The 19,684-nt window shown below is 40.4% G+C and overlaps 1 protein-coding gene across 3 annotated transcripts in view; it reads right to left on the bottom strand.

Moving 5' to 3' along the window:
- Window positions 1-19,432, bottom strand: part of CLIP2 (CAP-Gly domain containing linker protein 2) — a 70,652-nt gene extending 51,220 nt beyond the window's left edge. For 2 of the 3 annotated variants that reach the window (XM_007421185.3, XM_025170120.2), the window contains exons 1-3: window positions 18,922-19,430; window positions 4,476-4,648; window positions 124-355 (exon numbers count right to left, since the gene is read on the bottom strand). In XM_007421185.3, the coding sequence (XP_007421247.1) occupies window positions 124-241 (118 nt within the window). In that variant the 5' untranslated portion in view covers window positions 242-355; window positions 4,476-4,648; window positions 18,922-19,430. Of the gene's footprint in view, window positions 1-123; window positions 356-4,475; window positions 4,649-18,921 lie in introns of all 3 variants that reach the window. The other variant, XR_015798165.1, reaches the window with a different exon arrangement.
- Window positions 19,433-19,684: the final 252 nt, after the last annotated feature.

The following is a 19,684-nucleotide window of genomic DNA, read 5'->3' as shown; positions in this document are numbered from 1 at the left end:
TTTTTTTAATTAATGGGACTACAAAGACCAGGTTTCTTTTCCGTGCCTTATTATCCCAGTCCACTGACAAATTTGAACAAGTCCAGAGAGCTTTCGTTTCCTTGGCCATATGTTACTACTCACCTTCCTTTGTGGCATTGATGGTTGTGGATGTAGTTGCAGCTGTCCCACCAGGACGTCCCACCGGGCTGGCGTGCTTCCCGGTCCTCCCGGGAATTTTAAGTCCACTTGGCTTCAGCATCTTTGCCCAGGTTTGCGCCTCAAGGTACGAGATTCCTTTGGTCCTGCGACTGATTGCCTAGTGCTGCAGGTTCAAGCGTCTAAGTGACACGCCCCTTCATCGACCTTTAGAGACCTGAACAGATTGACCAACATCCAACAGAAAATATATATTTATATAAGTAAATGGTACGCAGCAAAAAAAGCAAACAAAAAACACTTCATTTATAAACTCCTGCTTGAGACTGGATTGAATTATTTGTCCCAAGTTGGAAACGAAATTAAGAGTATATAAAGCGTGGAGGATTGGCTTATTCCATACCAATCAACCATGGGTTAGCTACAAGTCCTGGATTATCCCTCCTTTAGCAATGCAAAAGACATGGGTTTCTTAGGGTTAGGAATTTAGTCATTCCCATTATGTTCTTTTTTGCAAGCAGGCATTCCAAAATACATCAGTCTCCAATGGGATCTCACCTACACTATGCCTGGAACTTTAAAGCTTGGAAGTAGAACGCCCTTAATAAAATTAAGTCCTAAAAGGGGCGAGCCCTTTTTGAAATTTACTTGGTTTATCATTTGATCTGGTCTGTCCAGCTTTCTGTACAAACATCTGTCATTAGCCGGGAATCCTACCAGGAGTCTTTCTCATGACAAGTCAGCCTATATTGAAATCTTTGAGTCATGTCTTAATTACTTCCTGTCTCAGCTACTGCTGTCCCTGCCTTTGTGACATGATGAAACACTTTGGTAACTCCAGATTTTTCTTCTGACTGTTGGACAGATCTTTATTGCTACATTTCTCAAGATCTGTATAAAGCCGCAATCTCTATTTTTCTTGCCTTTTTTCCATGCATAGCACCCCAAGGGTTCTGATTTGCAGAATCTGATTGCAGATGTCTATGTTACAACAGCTCTTTCTCAGACAGATTAGAAACCAGAGGAAAACTCCTCATAAATACAGGAGTCTTTACATCCTCCAGGTAAAGACATGTGGCTTTCACAACTTGCTTGCTTAGTAATCTATAACTCTGAATGAAAAAGTGACATGGAACCAAATATTTTAGCATTTTCACTAGAAATCACACAATGTACATGTTGAAAGGGATCTTGGAAAGAAATTAGTCCAACTTCCTGCCCAAAGCAGGAGTATGCTACCACTCCCACTAATTCACCCCTTATTTCCTAGGATAGTAGATGTCCCAACGAAGGATCCTGTAAAGCTACATTCCACAAACTGACCCAGGAGCCAGGAAAATAGTGTCTACAGATCCCAAGTTTAAATAAATGGTAAAAAAAAATGGTAAAATTTTGCAACATGAATTCAGAACGGGATGAGATGTAACGATCTTGTGAGATTGAGAAATATAATACTTGTAATAGTAAAAGAGAAAGCATGCCTGCTATTGCATTAGATCATTCAATGACTCTATGACTTCCAGTATGTGAATGCAAAGGTGCTACTCTCTGACGTTCTCAACCAAATTTGTACATTTCTTCTGCATTTATACATCAGATACAAATATTACATTTCATATTATTTATTCAGTTTAAAATGGTGCTTGCTATCTTTCCTCCACCTCTTTCTGGTTGTATTTCTGCTTCATCTGTGAATGGTTAGAGATTCTGTCATACTGCCCTTTCTGCTCAGAGGCTGGACAATCTGTAGAAAGCCAAACCAGCATATCAATTTAGTTCCTGATACTGACATTTTCTCCAGTGACAAAAACAGAGTATATCTCTGTCAAGAAGAAGATTTGGCTAACAGTCAACAAACATATTGGTTTGATGTTCAGGAGCACGTCTTTTGCTCTGGCACCAGCACAACCGCTAAGAGAATCCCTGCATTTCTCTAATACTTTTTGTCATAATCGTAAAACATTTTGGTCTCAGGACCCCTTTACATTCTTAAAAATGACGGAGGACCCCAAAGAACTTTGGTTTATGTGGGTTATATCTATTGATATTTACTGTATTAGAAATTAAAACTGAGAAAATTTAAAATATTTAGTTGACTTTGCAGACCCCCTGAAAGGGTATCAGGGAACCCCAGGCATCCCCAGACCACACTTTAAGAATTGCTGCTCTAATACCTGGGGGGAGGTAGGATCCCATTATAAATAGTTGGAAAGCAGTGAAACCACTTGCTGGTTTTTGAAAACTCCTTAAATTTCTCTTGGCTGATCTAGAAAACTAAGCAGAATCCAATCTGTTTAGTCCTTGGATGGAAGACCAATTAGAAAACTATATGGATGCATCCATTAAGTCACCAAAAGTCCAGCTCAACTCAATGGACACTTTATCTGAAGGTGGTTTCAACAGAGAAGAACTTCCATCCCCAAGCCCTATTCAAACAGCAGAGCTCAGCATGACATCAGTGAAGAACCTCTCCCTTTCCTCCAGATAAAAATTCAGGATTGTAAGACTAGCTTTACTAGATCAAACCCAGAAGGTATCTAATCCAACAACCAACTTCTCTGGAAAGCTCATCATCATTTATCCATTCATGTTCTTGTTCCCCAGTAACTTTTCTCAGAAGCCTAATACAGCTTAATCCACTGTTGATTTTGTCTAATCTAGCCCCTGCACATTTTGGGGATTGCAGTTTTGGGCAGGGGTGAGCCGGAGTGAGCAAGTGAATGAGGTCATCACACATGTGCTTGGAGTGGTTTTTCTCTTTGTTTTTTGCTTTTGGGTGGGCCAGAGTTAGGACATATTCTTTGGTTCTGAATCTCATTAAGTTTATTTTAGTGCTTACCCTTCAATTTGTGAGAATTTCCTGTTTCAAAATGGTTTGAAACCATTCTCACCAATTTTTGGCTATCACAACAACAACATTTAACACTGTAGTTAAATATTGTTCCAAAGGTCACATAAAGGGCTTTGGGGACTATATACAACCCTGACTACAAGTTGTCCAAACATGTCTAATCCTTTAAGGCAGGGTTCCTCAAACTTGGCGACTTGAAGATGTGTGGACTACAACTCCCAGAATCGGGAGGCTGGCTGGGGAATTCTGGGAGCTGAAGTCCATGCATCTTCAAGTCGCCAAGGTTGAGGAACCCTGCTTTAAGGAGCTCACTTAAAAAGAGGAAAAGCCTTACAGATGATGCAATTCTTGATATAGACAAGACAGATGCTATTTTGAGGGGAACCAAGGACCAAACCTGGCCTTTGAATTTATTTATTTATGAGATGTATCCTTCGCCCCATCCAGTTAGACTCTAGGTGATTCACAACATATATACCAACAACAATAATAATATAACAATATATAGTGAAACTAAATCTAAACTATCAAGATTGTCATTGAAAAACATGTGAGACCAGGACAAAACCTAAATTTGATTTAACTTAATTTGCATTTGATCAACATTAAATTATTTAAATACAGTTCATACGATTGCTCCCTGTGTATTTTTTCATCTTACTCTTCTGCCACGTTAAAAGTTACAGCTGGGCTACAATTTCCGGGAGGGCCCAGAATCATAGGCAGTTCTGTATCTGTATAGATACTAATTGAGAACTAATTAGTACAATTGAAATACTAGTATAATATAGCTCATAGATGTAGCTGAGGTTCAGTCTGCTGGCAAGGTGTGAACAATTGTTGACAAGGGATCTCCTTCCTTCTAGTAGCTCAAAAAGCCAGACAGTTCAAGGGTTGTGATTCAAATAGAGAATTGTCTTCCTTGCAGATGGATTCTTGGGCATCCCATTTAAAGAGGGAATAACAATGTTCATCTCCTGAAGGAGGGATCTAACAAGTTAACCAGGAATCGTAAGTGAAAATAACATTGCCTGAATGCAAGGCAGCCTAATTTGTAGACACGGACACATCCCTTGGACCCCATTTTTATAACTAAAAGTTTAAATTAAAATAGCCAAATCCCTTAGGACCTTTGTGTCCTCTTATGAGATCTCAAAAACCGTAGCCATCTATATTATCATTATTTCTTATTTTTGACTCATGGCATTATGCAAAATCACACAATAGCACCTGCCACGTGAAAAGGTTACTGTCCTGCACCAGGCCTCCCACCAGTAACAGCTCATCAGCACGAATCATAGAACTTAAAAAGAAAAAGGGCAGCTTAAGGCAGCAATTAACAAGGGAGCACTCTCCTTCCACAAAATGTGTCAGCATAGACCACCACCAACAGAAATTTGGGTCTGGCTTGGGAAAACACATAGAGCAAGAGCCAGAAGTTCTGCTTGCTTTTGGGAGGAAAGCTGAAGAGAGCTTGTACACTTACCTAATGTGGAGGTTCAAATGCACTGGGGTGTCATCACCCAACATCTCCAGAACCTCAAAAGAAATGCCCTCCAGGCACTTGATGCTTCTCTCCTGATGTCTGTGCTCTCCAGCGTGCATCCGCTACATGAAATCAGTTGCAGGAATCAACCAATTGCAGATCCATCTGGATGCCTGTAAGAGCAATGATTTTTTTTTTTTTTGGCTCTCTCCTTTTATAAACAGGAAATGGGGATGCAAAAAAAAAAAAAAAAGTGATGTCAAAGTAACAGCAACAGGACTTTGGGAACTTAAGCATTTGTACAGGCATCTCAAGGGAGAAATTCTAGTTTTTCCTTCCAAACATTTTTAAAAGAACGTTTTAAGCCAGAACAATAAATGCAGTGTAAGAAAGAGAGAATATAGACTGTACTGACAATATGAAAAAAAATGGGTTGAACTTGTGTTACTGTTACAGATTGCTCAGAACATGTTAACAAATTCACTATCTGCCTCTTTAATACTGGCTTCTAGATTTTTTTCTTTTAAACATGAATAGAGAGCTCCTCTTTTGAAAATGACTCAGTGCTGAATTTGGCAGGTCTGGACAGGCTTAAGCCTTTCTAAAAAAAAATGTCCTTGATTTTTCTTTTCTTTTTCTTTTTAAAGAACTAGGCGGAAGAATAAAATTAGTTCACAATTTTTAAAACCACTATCACTTGTTATAAAAAGCAGAACTCCTTTTTAAAATTGCTTTTCTCCAGTCCTGTTGTAGGGAGCAAATAAATAAAGCAAGCAAACAAGAGTATAAAAAAATGACACACCCAGCAGAGCTAAGACACTGGGAAGAGGGTCAAGGACCCATTTAGATGGAACAGAAAGGTTTCTAAATAACAGAAATACTTTACTATATTTTAAATTAGGACTCTCCCCAACATAGGCCATAAAACTCAGAGTTTAACATTTAATTGTATCACAATAGACAAGTTCTCCTTCAGACTCACCAATAAAGCTTTCTCATCCTCAAGATTAAAAGCAGACTTCCATAAATCAGTCTATTCAATGTTCAAGATGATTCAGGAACAGATGTTTAATGGGCAATTGTCTTGACTCAACCATCAAATTTTATACAAAAGTCACTGATTCCTATTTATCATTCCCACTTCTTACACTACAGTACTTTCCTTTAACATAAAAAGAATCTGTTAAGGAGGGAATAGCTGCACATTGGTTTTTAATCCATAATGCAAGGAATGATTGCATTACTTTAGTTGACTGATCCCAGAAGCCCCCTCTTTTTTTTTTTTTTTGGAAAACATGGATTGAAAAGGGCCTTAATCAATTAATACATAATGATACCTTTAATACTTCCAAAAAGTATATAATATACTAAAAATAATTGAAGGGCAATGTAATTTACCAAAAAACAACTGAATGGCAGTACATACACCTACAAGATGTCTTACATTCCTTGTGTGACCCTGACTTAGCAGCCTCTGAAAGCTACTGGTCAGCTGGGGGCAGCAGGGGGGTGGAGTGCAGGGTGGCCAAAAGTGCAGAGATGGGGGGGGATAGGCGGGTGGAGGGAGTTGAAGCGCCCCTGTGGAGGGCTGCCAAGCACCCAAATTTTGTTCATGTGACCACGGGGGCACTGCAACAGCTGTAACTTCGAGGACTGGTCGTAACTACCATTTGTTCAGCACCGTCGTAACTTTGAATGGCAGCTGAACAAATGGTCATTAAGTGGGGACTACCTGTAAATTGGGCTTTACTGGACTCCTCAATGGATGTTTATTATTGTCTTTTTTCTATGCTGAAGATGTAATACATTTTAAGGAATGTTAGTGCTTTTATTCCGGAAATGTTCCTTAGTAATTCCTTATCATTTAGATATTATGATGAAGCAGATTCTATGGAAGGAAATGAAGTTTTAAAGATGTTGATGTACATTTAAATGGTTGGCTTCCAGGTACAATTCCAGATGCTGGTTGTCACTTACATGGCTCAGGACCTGGATACCTATGGGACCACCTTTTCCCAGTGGTTTCTGTTCATCCAGTAAATTATACTACAGGAGACATATTTCCAGTCCCATCTTTGGGGGGCTGTCATACTTAACAACCACGAGTGTGTGCCTTTTCTATTGCTGCCCCTCTCCTTTAGACCACTTCTCCACCCAAAGTCAAGTCAGCATCAGCCTTGTTGTTCAAGAAAGCAGCTAATCTGACTGTTACAGAAAGCTTCTGGGGCAATGTTTCTCAACCTTGGTAACTCTAAGCTGTGTGGAATTCTGGGAGTTGAAGTCCACACAGCTTAGAGTTGCTAAGGTTGAGAAACACTGTTCTGGAGTTTGATAGTATGGCAAATTCTCTGCCTGCAATAGGTGACTATTGTTGTTAGGACTGTAGAAATAAATAACATTATACTCCCAAAACTTAGATGTTGTATACTTTTGAAGAGCTTTGGATATAGGTGTATTCCTAGAAAGATGCATATGTAGGAGACTCTAAAGGCTCGCTCAGCAAAATGTATTAACTCTCACCCTTTGAACTGGCTTTGTGTAGCTGGACAGGCAAAATTAGACAATATGATTCCATATAGTCTAGCTTTAATTAGTTCTTTAAAAATAGAATTGTCATTATTTGTTTAACACATAAATATAACATTACCATTTTGATATAGAGAAATTTTGAAAATTGAATCATATTGAATTATTGAATGTCTTTATGATTTTTAGTGTGTTTTTGTTTGGATTGTCTAGCTTTTCCAAGCTTTTTTCTTTAATAGGTTAAAATGAAATTCCTAAATGTTGATCACTGTTTTTATTGTTTAAAAAGGTCAAAGAAATTATTTTTAAAAATATTTAATTGATCTACCAATTTATGGCCTATGTTCCTTCTAATAGCCTTCATAGGAAGTGAGTGCCAAGGTTGTTGTCAAAATGGCAAAATCCATGCCCAGGAGGGAATTATCCATAAGGTGATAGGAAAAGGAGAAATTCTAAGGTTTGCATTAATATGCATTAAAAAAAGAGAGAACGTGTTAGAAATAATCCAATGACAAAGGAGCATGTTACATGGAAAGAGATAGCAGAGCTGGCCTGCTAGCACAAAATGGTTTGTGTGCAACTTTGAGGCATATTTTGGTTAGCTTCTTTTGTGAAAGAAATTACAAATACACATAAGGAGAAGAGCCCTAGCTGAGTATCTTAGACACAGTAATAGTATGGCAAATTTTCCATTAGATACTTGGATCCCAAGACCCTGGGGAGTTTAAAAAAGGAAATAATGAAATGAGGTATACATAATTTGTTGCTTTGCAAGTGGGTGGCCTTAGAAAATGAATGAATGAATGAATGAATGAATGAATGAATGAATGAATGAATAGCAGTTATACTGTAAACATTGAAAGGATATGAATAAGATGGACCCAAAATTCGAACAAGTTTTCCCCATACTAATGAGCGGAGCCTGAAAGAAAACATTTCATTACATAATTATCTCTTAATTGCTTTGTGAGGTACATTGTTGAACTAAGAAAATGATGGCTTTAATTGCACAATACACTAAATTACAATGAGCAATCCAGGGTTTACAGAATTAATCAATTACTTCAGTTTGTACCACACATTGAGTCACAAACCAGCCAACCAGATTTTAGCTTAGTTTAGCATGTAAACCCAGACAATGTCTGGCCCAAAGTCAACAATAAGGTCTACAGTCAACTAGAGACTTCTCAACTATAGTCCTAGTCTCGTCCAGTCTGCCACATTCTCCTCTATTACAGTCCCATTATATTCCCCCCTCAGTTTTCCATACATTCCTCCTTACTGAGCATCCTCATTGTCTGTTCTGATATGACAGGATTCTCTCTGTGAAGTATTCTTGGCTGTTTATATCCTGGAACTCCAGGGATTGCAGGAAAGAACATTAAAATCTTGTTGACCAGGTACAGCTAAAGGTTCAGTGTCTTGAGGGCAGTGGAGATTACAATTTAACAGCTAATAAATGTTATCTACTCTCTGTGACATCCCTCTTTCACCCATACACTCTTGAAAGGTTTCAGGTTCTCCAAGTCTGAAGTATTTCTTTCTTGTGCATGAAAGGTGCTGTGAGTGAAAAAATCCATGTAATAGCAAATCTGACAGTTGAAAACATAAAGGATAAATGGAAACTGGCCAGCCCACTCAAAAAAGGGAGCCATGTAGTCTGTCACACAAGGTAGGAAGGAAAAAGAAACACAAGTGACTGAATATTGTTTCTGTATATAAGGCTTAGATGTTGCATTAGCTACTGACTAGTAGGAGGTACTACATGACCAGTTTCATCCTTACTGGGACTCTTCAAACACAGGTATCTTTGCACTTGGGTTGACCATAGAACATCTAATATGAAGGATACTTACACCTGAAGAGTCCCAATAAAGACTCTGGAGGTGCTTCCTATTGTTCAGTAACTAAGATAACATCTAAGCCTTAAAGGAAGGCAGTCTTGAGGACTCTAACATGATACCCAGCCCAATAAAAATCACAAAACTCTCTAGTATGAGAGCATGTAGGGAAAAAAAGAGGGAAGGTGTACCTGCATGGTTTCTGTACATAAAGTTTGTTCTTGAAATACAGCAGTTGTTGATATTCTTTGGTTATGGCTTCCTAGCTTTCTTCAATGAATATGATTTATCAGAGGTTCTTATATTTCTTGTGAGCTTGACTGTGTGGTTCAGTCCTGCCAGTAGGGCAAAGCCAGACAAGTGTGGTTTTGGGGTTTGGAAGAAGAACTTTGATTCTATCATGTCAGATGGACATTTCTCAATCACCTTCTGAATCCTCTCTCTATAATGGATTAGCCAAACCCAAAACCAGAGCCGAAGAAGATCTTCTCTTACTCCTCCTGACCAAGGAAAGGCTGCCAACAGAAGCTGCAGTGCGACATCATCAGGAATGACCCACCGCTTTTTTCTAGAAGTTACTCAAGAAAAAAAAAAGTTGGGAAAACTTTTCTTCCAAGAAAACCATTGTAGGCTAACTATGCTCAGTTTCTAGCATCCTTCAGAAATTGCTTCCTTTGCCAACATAGTTCATTTAGAGTGCTGAGCCATCCTGTGATTTGTTTGGTTTAGGGTTCACTATATTGTGTGAATCCAATTACTCTCTTTGGTTAAATTGCTGTTTATGGCTTAGCTACTAGCATGTTGCGCAAATCCAGTCAAGGGTGAATTTTTTTAACAACCCACCATTGACAAAAGTGTGGCTTCAACTCATTGTGTCACTTGGCCAGTCTTGCTGGGACTTAGAAATTAAGGATCAACAGCGGATGGGAAACCACCAGAGAATTCCAGGGTGCTGGGCTAAACTAAGAAGTCCACAAACATTGCAGCAGATAATAGCAAGCCGCTTCTGTTGCATGATATATCCCAGGAGAGAAGCTTGACTCAAGAGGATCTTTTCCTTTGAGCTCATCTATTGACTCGAAAACAAGTCTGATGAAAAGCCTAGCTTTACTTTCTCAAACAAGATGCTGAGGTTGACAGGGAGCAGCTTGCTGAAGGCCTCCAAGAAACCAGATGGGAGATTTGAAGCATAAGCATTGGTTTGTGCCCCTACTAACCAGAGAGACTTATTTAGTACATGGAAATTCCAGTTCTAACCATCACAAGTAAGATTATGGTAAGAAGAATATCGCTAGATCGTACTGAGGTTTTGTCTAACTCATAATTTTAACTCCCACAGAGAGCAATCAGCTGATTCTGTCTGCCATCCTACAAGTTTTCTTCTTAGAATTTGCCAACAAATGAAAGATTTCCTACACAGATTCCATGCCTTCAAAGAAATTCCATGAACCTTCAGAATGAACTCATCTGTTTTGTTATGCGTTTGCACAATGTTCTTAACTTTGTTACTGAAATGCATCAATTTTCTAGGTTCACACAATACATGGAATCATAAACTGATCAACTGGACCAGGCCACAAAAAAATTAACTAAGGTTAAAACTAGCCAAACTTAGTATATTGTGCAAAGGCACCTACTAGGTCTTTAACTGATCTACTTAGAATGTTGTATTAATAAATCCTTTGTGTATGCACCATGGGGGTTCAATGGAAGGTCTACAGTAGCAAACTAGGAAGCTCAATAAGAAATATTTTGGTCCCCTTTCCTATCGTTCAACTTCAATAACACCATATTACTATTATTTTTAATTGCATTGGTAGCCTATTCATGCCATGTCTGCATAGTGACCAATAAATTTGCACACATGGAGCCAATAATAATCAGTTCCACTCACCCTATCAGTTGAACATGCACTAATTAAAACGAAATCCTGAATGCAAATACTATACAATGTTATCCATGCAGTTCAATGATACCAGTTTCCTAAGTCTTTTTATTTCTAACAATGGGGCATATCGAAAGCAGCTAATAAACAACAAATTAGTAATTCATACTCCCTTCGGGTCTTCCAAAAAGATCTAAAAAATCTGCAAGATACAAAGTGTTCATATTAACTATTTCAAGTATGAAGGGGATAGGAATTTGAGAAGAGGTACCTGCTTGTTAAACCTGATGCCTCTTATGGTCACCTGCAACTTTTGCTCCCTAATTTGGGTCCTGAGGCCACCACTTGTATTGGTCTTCCTTCCATGTTTTTATCTTTGTTTCGTTCCATCCTGAATTATATGTGTCACCATCGGAGCAAGGAGGACCCCCACCGCTCCCCCAGAAGGAATTTATATACAGGAAAAAAATGTACCATTAGACAAATTGCAAGTGAGTTTAACTGCAGAGAGAAAGATTACAGCTTGCAGGGAGCTGCCTACAACCTGCAGACTGTTCCCTTGTACCAGATAGCTAAAGTGGTTTTCCTTGTTCAGGAGGGCCCCCCTTTTGAAAACAGCAGGGTCAGCATTTAATTGCCGAGGCTCTATTTACATGGTGCAGGGACAGCTTTCAAAAGTCCATGCTTTCCTTTCTAATTCTGTATTAATTTTGTATTGATCAATTTTATTTTGACTGGAACATAAATGACCAGCAGGAGCAAAATCATTATTGGGGAAGAATCAGATAGAAAATGATAACTCAGGAAGGGACAAATACTGTACTAACTATACATTGTTAATCTACTGCAAATCACATTCTGCTTGATTTTCTACCCTTCCTGTGGAGACTGAAATACTGTACCCCAAATTACAACCACTGCTAGTTTCCAAATGCAGATTAATTTTCCAGCAGGGAGAGGGCAACTTCTAGATCAGTGTTTCTCAACCTTAGCAACTTTAAGATGAGTGGACTTCAACTCCCAGAATTCCCCAGCCAGCCATGCTGGCTGGGGAATTCTGGGAGTTGAAGTCCACTCATCTTAAAGTTGCCAAGGTTGAGAAACACTGTTCTAGATAATTAAAGGAAACAGTGGTGTGCCCCTCCTTTAAGAAGTCATCCCTGAGCCTACCAGTTCCGGTCAATTTCTATCCAGTCTCCAACTTGTCCTTTTTAGGAAAGGTTGTGGAGAGGGTAATCAGGCTGCAGCTCCAAAGGGCCCTGGAGAAAAGAGATTATCTAAACCCTATTCAGTTATGTTTTGGACCAGGGCACAGTATGGAGACAATACTGATTGCGCTTGTGGAGGACTTCTGGCAGAGCTGGGTTGGGGATGGCGCTATCGTTCTGGTTCTCCTTGATCTCTCAGTAGTTTTTGATACCATCAATGTTGTATCTTTCTGGGCACCTATGGGGATTAGGGGTGGCGGGCACCACTCTACAGTGGTTCTCTTCCTTTCTTGGTGGGCAGTTTCATTCATAGTTGTCTAAGAGGGAGACATTGAGGCCGAGGCCCCTAACCTGTGGGGTGCCTCTTTCTGCTTCTGTTTAACATCTACATGAGGATGTAGGACAAGGTCATCTGTTAGCTTGGGTTAGGGTGGATGGGGAGACACTTTTAGGATTTTAGAAGTTAGCTGAATGTTTCCTTTCTGCTCTATTCTTATTCTTTTGGTTTCTCCTTTTTTTAATACTGTACACTGCCCAGAGTCTTCAGGAGATGGAAGCTCTCTAAGTCTGAGAAATCAATCAATCAATCAATCACCAATCACCACTGAAATTTCAGTGTGTTTTTATGGTATGCAGACTTGGGTCAAAGCACACTGCATGAAATAACAGCCTGAAATGTGAAGGAAAGTTCCTTGAGTTGTCAACAAAATATAATCTTACCCAAATCTTTCATGGTTAAAAACTCAAAAACAATTGATAGGTTGTAAGAGAATTGGCAACTCTAAATGATACTTCTTTCTGGTTTCCAGAGTTCCCACTGCATAAAATTTGAGTACTTCCCCATAATTCCCAGTGACATAAACTAAACATGGTGGACAACAGTGAGGACTACCCAATATGTTCAAAAGATAATACATTGTCAGAAATAATTTTCATTTTTTTATTTGTGTGGAATCTGGGAAAGGTGAGAGACAGATCCTCCAGTCAGGCTTAACCATCCGAACTTGGACCCCTCGCTAAGGCCTTTGATGTTTGGAGAGAGAAAGAGATGGGCTATGGCAAGTTTCAATAAACTAAAAAGGTGGGTAGGTGTTTATTTATCAAATTGATGGGCTGCCAACTCCATACAGACTCATAGCAGGTTGGTTTTGGTTTTGGTTTTGGTGCCCTCAAGTCAATCTTGACTTTTGGTGACTACATGGACAAGTCCATGAAGTTTTCTTTGCAACATTTGTCACAAATGGTGCCTTCTTCCTAGGGCTGAGAGAGAATGGCTGGCCCAAAATCACCCAGCTGGCTTCACACCTAAGGCAGGATTAGAACTTACTGTCTCTCGGTTTCTAGCCCAGTGCCACTATGTCAAACTGGCTCTCCTATGGCACCTTACAACAACATTAAAACAGCCATGATGTAACATAAATATGTGAGTAACAAAACATATAGAACAAATCTAAACAACAAAATTCTCACCACAACATTAAAACACCCATAGGAAGAATAAAACCAACCCTGTAACATCAAAACACAATTAAATAGACAGACATAACACAACATAATATAATAGCATAACAGAAAATCACACAATTAAAATCAACCAAAACCAACAAGGCAACATCAACCAGCCAAGTCTTTCAGAACAATTTATTTTTTAATGCTTTCCCAAAGATCATTACATTGAAGGAAAGCCCAGTATTCAGTGAGAGGTCATTATACAATATTGGACCCATTATAGAAAAATATTGTCCCCTGGCTTCAGCCTCCAGTCTCACAAAAATGTAGGATATCCTCAACAGCCTTTCCCATGGTGAATGTATTGGATAGGTTTGTTCAGTTTGGTTGAAGTTCAGAATTTAGTTGGACTCCAGTTGGTGTCAAGCCAAAAGGGCCTTATGAATCAAAACTAGTACTTTGAATTGTACTTGGAAGCCTCCTGGCAACTAGTACTAGTATCATCTATCAGATATAACCCAATGGCAATAGTTACAACATTTATTAACAACATTCTTTGGACCAGCAGCATTTTCAGCTTCTGAGACACCTGAGATATTAGAACAACTTGTTAAATCTGTTAAAACTAAAAAATCTACTATTAGTTTGTATAGATAATTGTTATCAATAAATCAATTTGATATGCAGATGTTAAGAGATGAGTGGAATAAAGAATTAGAGGTTTCTATATTGCCTAGACAATGGGAGAGTGTCTTAACTTCTATTGCAAGAGTGTCAATGGACCTTAAACTACGACTTATACAACAAAAAATAATACTTAGAATTTATTGGACTCCACTATGAATAGAAAAGGATTGTCAAAAACAGCATTTTGTTGGAGACGTAATAAGGACAATGCCTCTTTAAAGCATGTTTTTACAATGTCTTGTAATTATTAAGTTTTGGGAGAAAGTAGTGGACTATATAAATGTGATGGTGCGACAAAAGCTAAAATTTTCAGAGGATAATATTCTCTTGAATTACATACCTAGTACATGGAACTTGACATCTGGTCAATGTAAATGGTTTCTCCGTGCCTCTAGTATGGCCAAAACACTGATATTGCAGCATTGGAAAGATAAATGTATAGCCCCATTTATTCAATGGATTGAAGACCTGATTGCATTTGCCACATATGAGCGGATTGCCCATAGATGAAGACTTTGTATGGACAAGTATGATGAAATATGGGACTCATTTATACAAAATACAGTGGGTTATAAAAAAAAAAACATGATAGTCACAGAAATATATATGTACTTGAATAATATTTGTATCAGATACTGTTAGAAAACTGTAACTGTTTGTTGTTATGATATATTAACATTTTTTTCTCTTTGTTGTAATTTTTTCCCGTCTTCATTAAAGCGCTTTTATGTATTTTTTTTCTTCCTTTTGTAATAAAATAAATAAATAAATAAATATTTGGGTGCTGGGTTCTGTTTCCTCATCGGGAAATATTCTGCAGTGCAGGCTGGCAATAGTAGTTGCCACGATCGGGCAGCTGCAAGTTTAGAAAGAAATTAAAACTGCTCCATTTTGACTGGAGTATTGCCACTGTGGCCAACTAAGCCTGCCAAATAACCTTTCACTTCCAATGAAAGAAAGCATTTTGCCCTGGAGGCCCTTTGCCCAAAGCCTGCTGAAACTTGAAGCCAACTGTGCTGCGGATAGACAATACAACCACCGGCCCTACCATCAGGCAGACTGATAGCGTCACCTCAAACAGCAGTTTCCCTTTTTTTCCCCTAGTTAGTTGCTTTATTCAATTATAAGATGCAAATAATACATTATAGAAGAATACAGATATTAGCTGGATACAGCAGTATTGGTACAATATAAACTAGAAATTGTTCACTCTATAATGATTTAGGTAACTTAAACCTTTAAAGGAAAAAAAATTATATCAGTGTTAACTGGGATTCCGAGATGTCAGTGAACTTAAGGTTGCTTGACTTGCACCATTAAAGCTAAGTGTGTCCTTAATGACAATTGCAAAATGCATTATTTTATAATACAATACAGTAAGATTTGCTGTCTTGAGCTTAATACTTAAGACTAAGGTCTCTACTTTATTCTTACTTATTGTTGTTTATGAGTGTTAAAAAGAAAAAAACCAAAACAAAACAATAAGAAAAAGGAAAAGGAAAAAAATAAAAGAAGCTGCTTGGAAAAATGGATAGGGATTTGATTTCTAATTTTCCCCTTCTTTATGCTCCAACCAATTTGTAGTACTTATAAACATTCAGACCCCCTTAGAAACCATACTGTAAGGGTTTGGATTTGCCTTGGTGATATACCGTAGTCCCCGGTTTAAGAACGAGTTCCATTCCCAAGGTCTGTCCTTAAGTCGAATTTATATGTAAGCCGGAACAGTATTATTGTATAATACTGTATTAGTAGTATGGTGTAATGCAGGGTTCCTCAACCTTGGCGACTTGAGTTTATCCAACAAATCTACAATGCTGGCCTGAGGATAGATTTTTAGAGATTATTTGGAACATTTCTGATCTGCCTTTCATCTCCATGAAGGCCTAGTGCAATATGCTTATACATTATATATGTATATTACATAAAGCAATAAAGTTAATACAACAAAATTGAGAACCATCACTATTCTAGTGAATAGTACAATGGATTTAAACTGGGTAAATTAAAAAAAAAAACTTCACTGAGCAAAGAACAGAGTCAGTGCCAGTAATTGTAGATAATTAAGTTCTAAATAAACAAAAACCAGCTCTGAAAATCATGGTTTTTGGACAGTTTTAAAAATGCAGGAGAAATAAATACTTTTTTTTTTCTTTTTACAAAACTCTTGTTGAAAATTATATATGTAATTTTCAGGTGAGTGTCAAAGCCACTGTCCTGGACAAACCCCCTGCAAGAGTAAGCAAGGTTGAATCTGGTCAGTGTGTGGATGGCAGACACCTCAAAGGAACCCAACGTATGTTGCTTGCAGACACGTTGTAAAAAAAACAACCCCAGGAAATCAACTTCAAACATAAATGGAAATATTCTAATTTACTGTTGCACTGCTGATCAAAGCGAAAGTACTGCTTTATACACAGCCTGCCAGACTTCATGATTACATAGTAAATCCTGTTGTAGCAGAAAATCCTTTCTTAACATAAAACCAATTTATTGGAGCAAATGTATCATCTCAGATATTCTCCCCATGATCCTCAGTCATGTCACAGACAAGATGGAAGAAGGTATCTTTCTGATCCCCCAGAATCATACACAGTAATGCCGCAAGAGATCTTGGAGGCATTCGAGCCTGGAACACTAAAAGCTATCACTAAATTACAGCACAGTGTTCATTGTATCTGCTCAGAAGTGTGTCTCATGAACTTTAAAGTGATTTAGTCCCAAGAAAGAAGATACAGTATAAGACTGCAGCCTTAAGACAGCCCCATTTTTGCCTACTCAGGAAACTCAACTCAAATCAGGCTATAAATGCTTTATAATCAATAAAATCAAATATCTGACATAAGTCAAAACATGTTGGACTCAGTCTGTTCCCCCAACTTGCCAAACCATGCTTCGATGGGTCTGTGGGGCAAACAGAAACATTGACCGAGTAAATTTAGAATGGGATGTTGATTGTGACTGTTAAAAACGGGCAGCACCGTTTTCCTGTCATTTTGAGGCCAAAGCATACAAAGGTTTTTGTGTAAGCCCTGAAATAGGCCTATCTTTAAAAAGGAAAAGGGGGGGGAAACATTTCAAAGTTCCCCTCAGTAAGTCATCCACAGCAGATCAGGCTTTGCCACAAGGAGTTTCACATCCAACTGCCAGCGCTCTGATGCCTTTATGTCATTTTTAACTTTAAAAGAAAAGTACCCGGGCCACCCCCTGCTTCCCAGTCATTCCTTGCAGGAATGCACACTCTGTGACCTGACAGCTGGTCACTCATTAAACATGCAAGGAAGTTTTCTTGCAACATCAAGGTGTGGCTTGCACATATGGATGAATAACTGCACCCACCAACACACCAAGCCCCAGCTGAAGAGTGGCCAAGGGGCCTCGCTTGGAATATCATCAGGGAACAGCCATAATATGATGCTTCAAGATAAGGCCTTCCCAGTACCCTCCCAGGGAAAGTGAGGTTAGCTCTCATGTTGTGTACTTTTAGAGAATAAATAAAAACAGCCTTGTTCACCCCAACTTTCAGGCTGACATTGGCCCATGGGCCTTGAATGTCTGCCAGTATATACTCTGCAGCTTCTTTTTCTCACAGTGGCCAGAATAACAATACACACGCGCTGTATTTTTGGTGTGCTAGACACCACCCAGGGCAAATAAAGTAAAACAAGCCCCCCTTTTTAATGAAGCCAATGTTCAGCTGCTACTCAGTCTTCAAGTGACTGAACTGTATGCGTATGAGGTACATCCCAGGTTCCTAGCAATAGCGAGAAAGCATTTTGCCTATGCTCAGAGGCTTTTCATACGCTGTCTGTACTTGATGGCGAAAATCAGCCAGGAAAGTTCAGTCCCACCCCAAATATGACTTAACTAGGACTAAATGTCACCCCTCACCTCTCCCATCCCCCTGTTACTCCCAATATTTCTTTACAGGCATCCCGAACCAACCTCTCGTTTTACAAAGAAAAGGGGCCATTGCCTAAGTGGGTAAACATTTTCAGGAAGATGGGGAATGGGTCCCACTATTGTCTACAGTATTTTCATTCCTTTTTTTTTTTATGCATTGCTGCTAACTCTCTTATTCATCTCGCGTTGGGAGAAATTTAGCCGATTAATCTCGCTCTTCAAAGCTTTTCTGTCCAAGTGCGTGTGGGGAAGAATCCCAACGCATCTCTCCCTGTTCAACTCCCGTCTACACCAATACGCCCCATAATGAGTGTGTCGGATGGCACACCAGCACAACGCTGGCGATTAACAAGGCGGAGGAGGCGTGTGGAGGGTTGTACTCACTCACGGCAGAGGCTGTGCACAAAATCCTCTCCCTCTCAGATCTTTCTGGCTCTCAACCCAGCAGAATTTGCAGCCAGCCACTGACCACATGACAGCCTCTTCCTCGCCCTATGCTCAGAAGCGGGCTGAATTGCTGGCTGAATCTTAATTCAGTCCTGGCCGGGAGCCAGGCCCCTCGACCTTACCTCAGACACAGGGATGCACAACAGCTCCCCCGGGGAAAACAGCTGAAGGACAGCCACTGAACCCTCTGACTGCACCACTGTTCCCATCCATCGCCGTTCTTTCCCCACCCCAAGAAAGCCGTGCCCCCCCCAACATCACATCAGCAGGGCAGCCTCTGGGTGACATTTGTTGAAAGGGGCGGGGGACCTCCCAAATTATGGACACTAGACCCCAATAATCATTACTCCCCCCATTTTCTAGACTCCTCTTAGCAATTCTTGCACCCCTCCAAGCCCCCCATCAGACCCCTCCTTTGTTTCCGGATGCTCCTCTCTCCACCATCCTCCCCCCCCGCCCTTGCTTTGCAACCGCCCAGCCGCCTCCTGCTCAGTGCTTACCTCCTTCCTTCCACCCAGGCAGTTTGGGTGGAAAACGGTCCGAAGCTGGCCTCTCTGTCTCGGCCTGGCTTAGGCCATGGCCCGAAGCGCCCGGCTCCCTAACAGAACGGACGGCGGCAACAGCTCTGATCCGTGGAAGGCGCGCCGGCGCCTGCCACTCCCTTCGGATGCAAGAGGAGCGGCATCCGACGAGCCTCCGGGAGCAACGGGCGAGAAGATGCAGGGATGCCGCGAGCGAGCGAGCGAGGGAGGATGCTGAGGCTGCGAAGAGCGGCGCGGCGCCGTCCGTCCGCCCGTCCGTCCGGGCGGGCAAGCTTCCCTTAGGTTCCACTGGGAAGGAGGACGAGGGGGAGATCCGTCAGGCGCTCACGGGTCCCGCTGCTGCCGCTCGCAAACAGACCCTCCCCGGTGCAACGACGCCTTCGCCGCCCCGGCCTCCCCGGCGCTTTCTGCCACAGCCTTTGCCTGGAACAAAAGGGGAAGGAGCTGCGCGGGCCGACAGAGAGGAGAGGGGAGGGGCATTCCAGCTGTTTGCATCGAGGCTCGCTCCCAGTACATTGTCAGCTTCGTCTCTTGGGTTCTCAGGCCCCGGCGCTGCAGCGGAAATAAGGCGGGAGGGCGGGAATCGCTCCGTTCATTCATTCATGCACAGAGGGTGTGTTCCCACAACAGATTTAACTAGGCTAGATAAAGATCCATCAGGGGAAAGGCGAACTGTGCTCTTCCCCAGTCCCCTTTTGAGGGCTTTTAGAATCCCTTCTAA

Source organism: Python bivittatus, unplaced genomic scaffold (assembly GCF_059951505.1).
Source record: "Python bivittatus isolate LINGU-HERP-01145 unplaced genomic scaffold, Pbiv_v1 ctg000690_np1212, whole genome shotgun sequence".
Classification (NCBI taxonomy): domain Eukaryota; kingdom Metazoa; phylum Chordata; class Lepidosauria; order Squamata; family Pythonidae; genus Python; species Python bivittatus.
The sequence above is the reverse complement of the archived record's forward strand: the minus strand, read 5'-3'. Positions and strand labels throughout refer to the sequence as shown.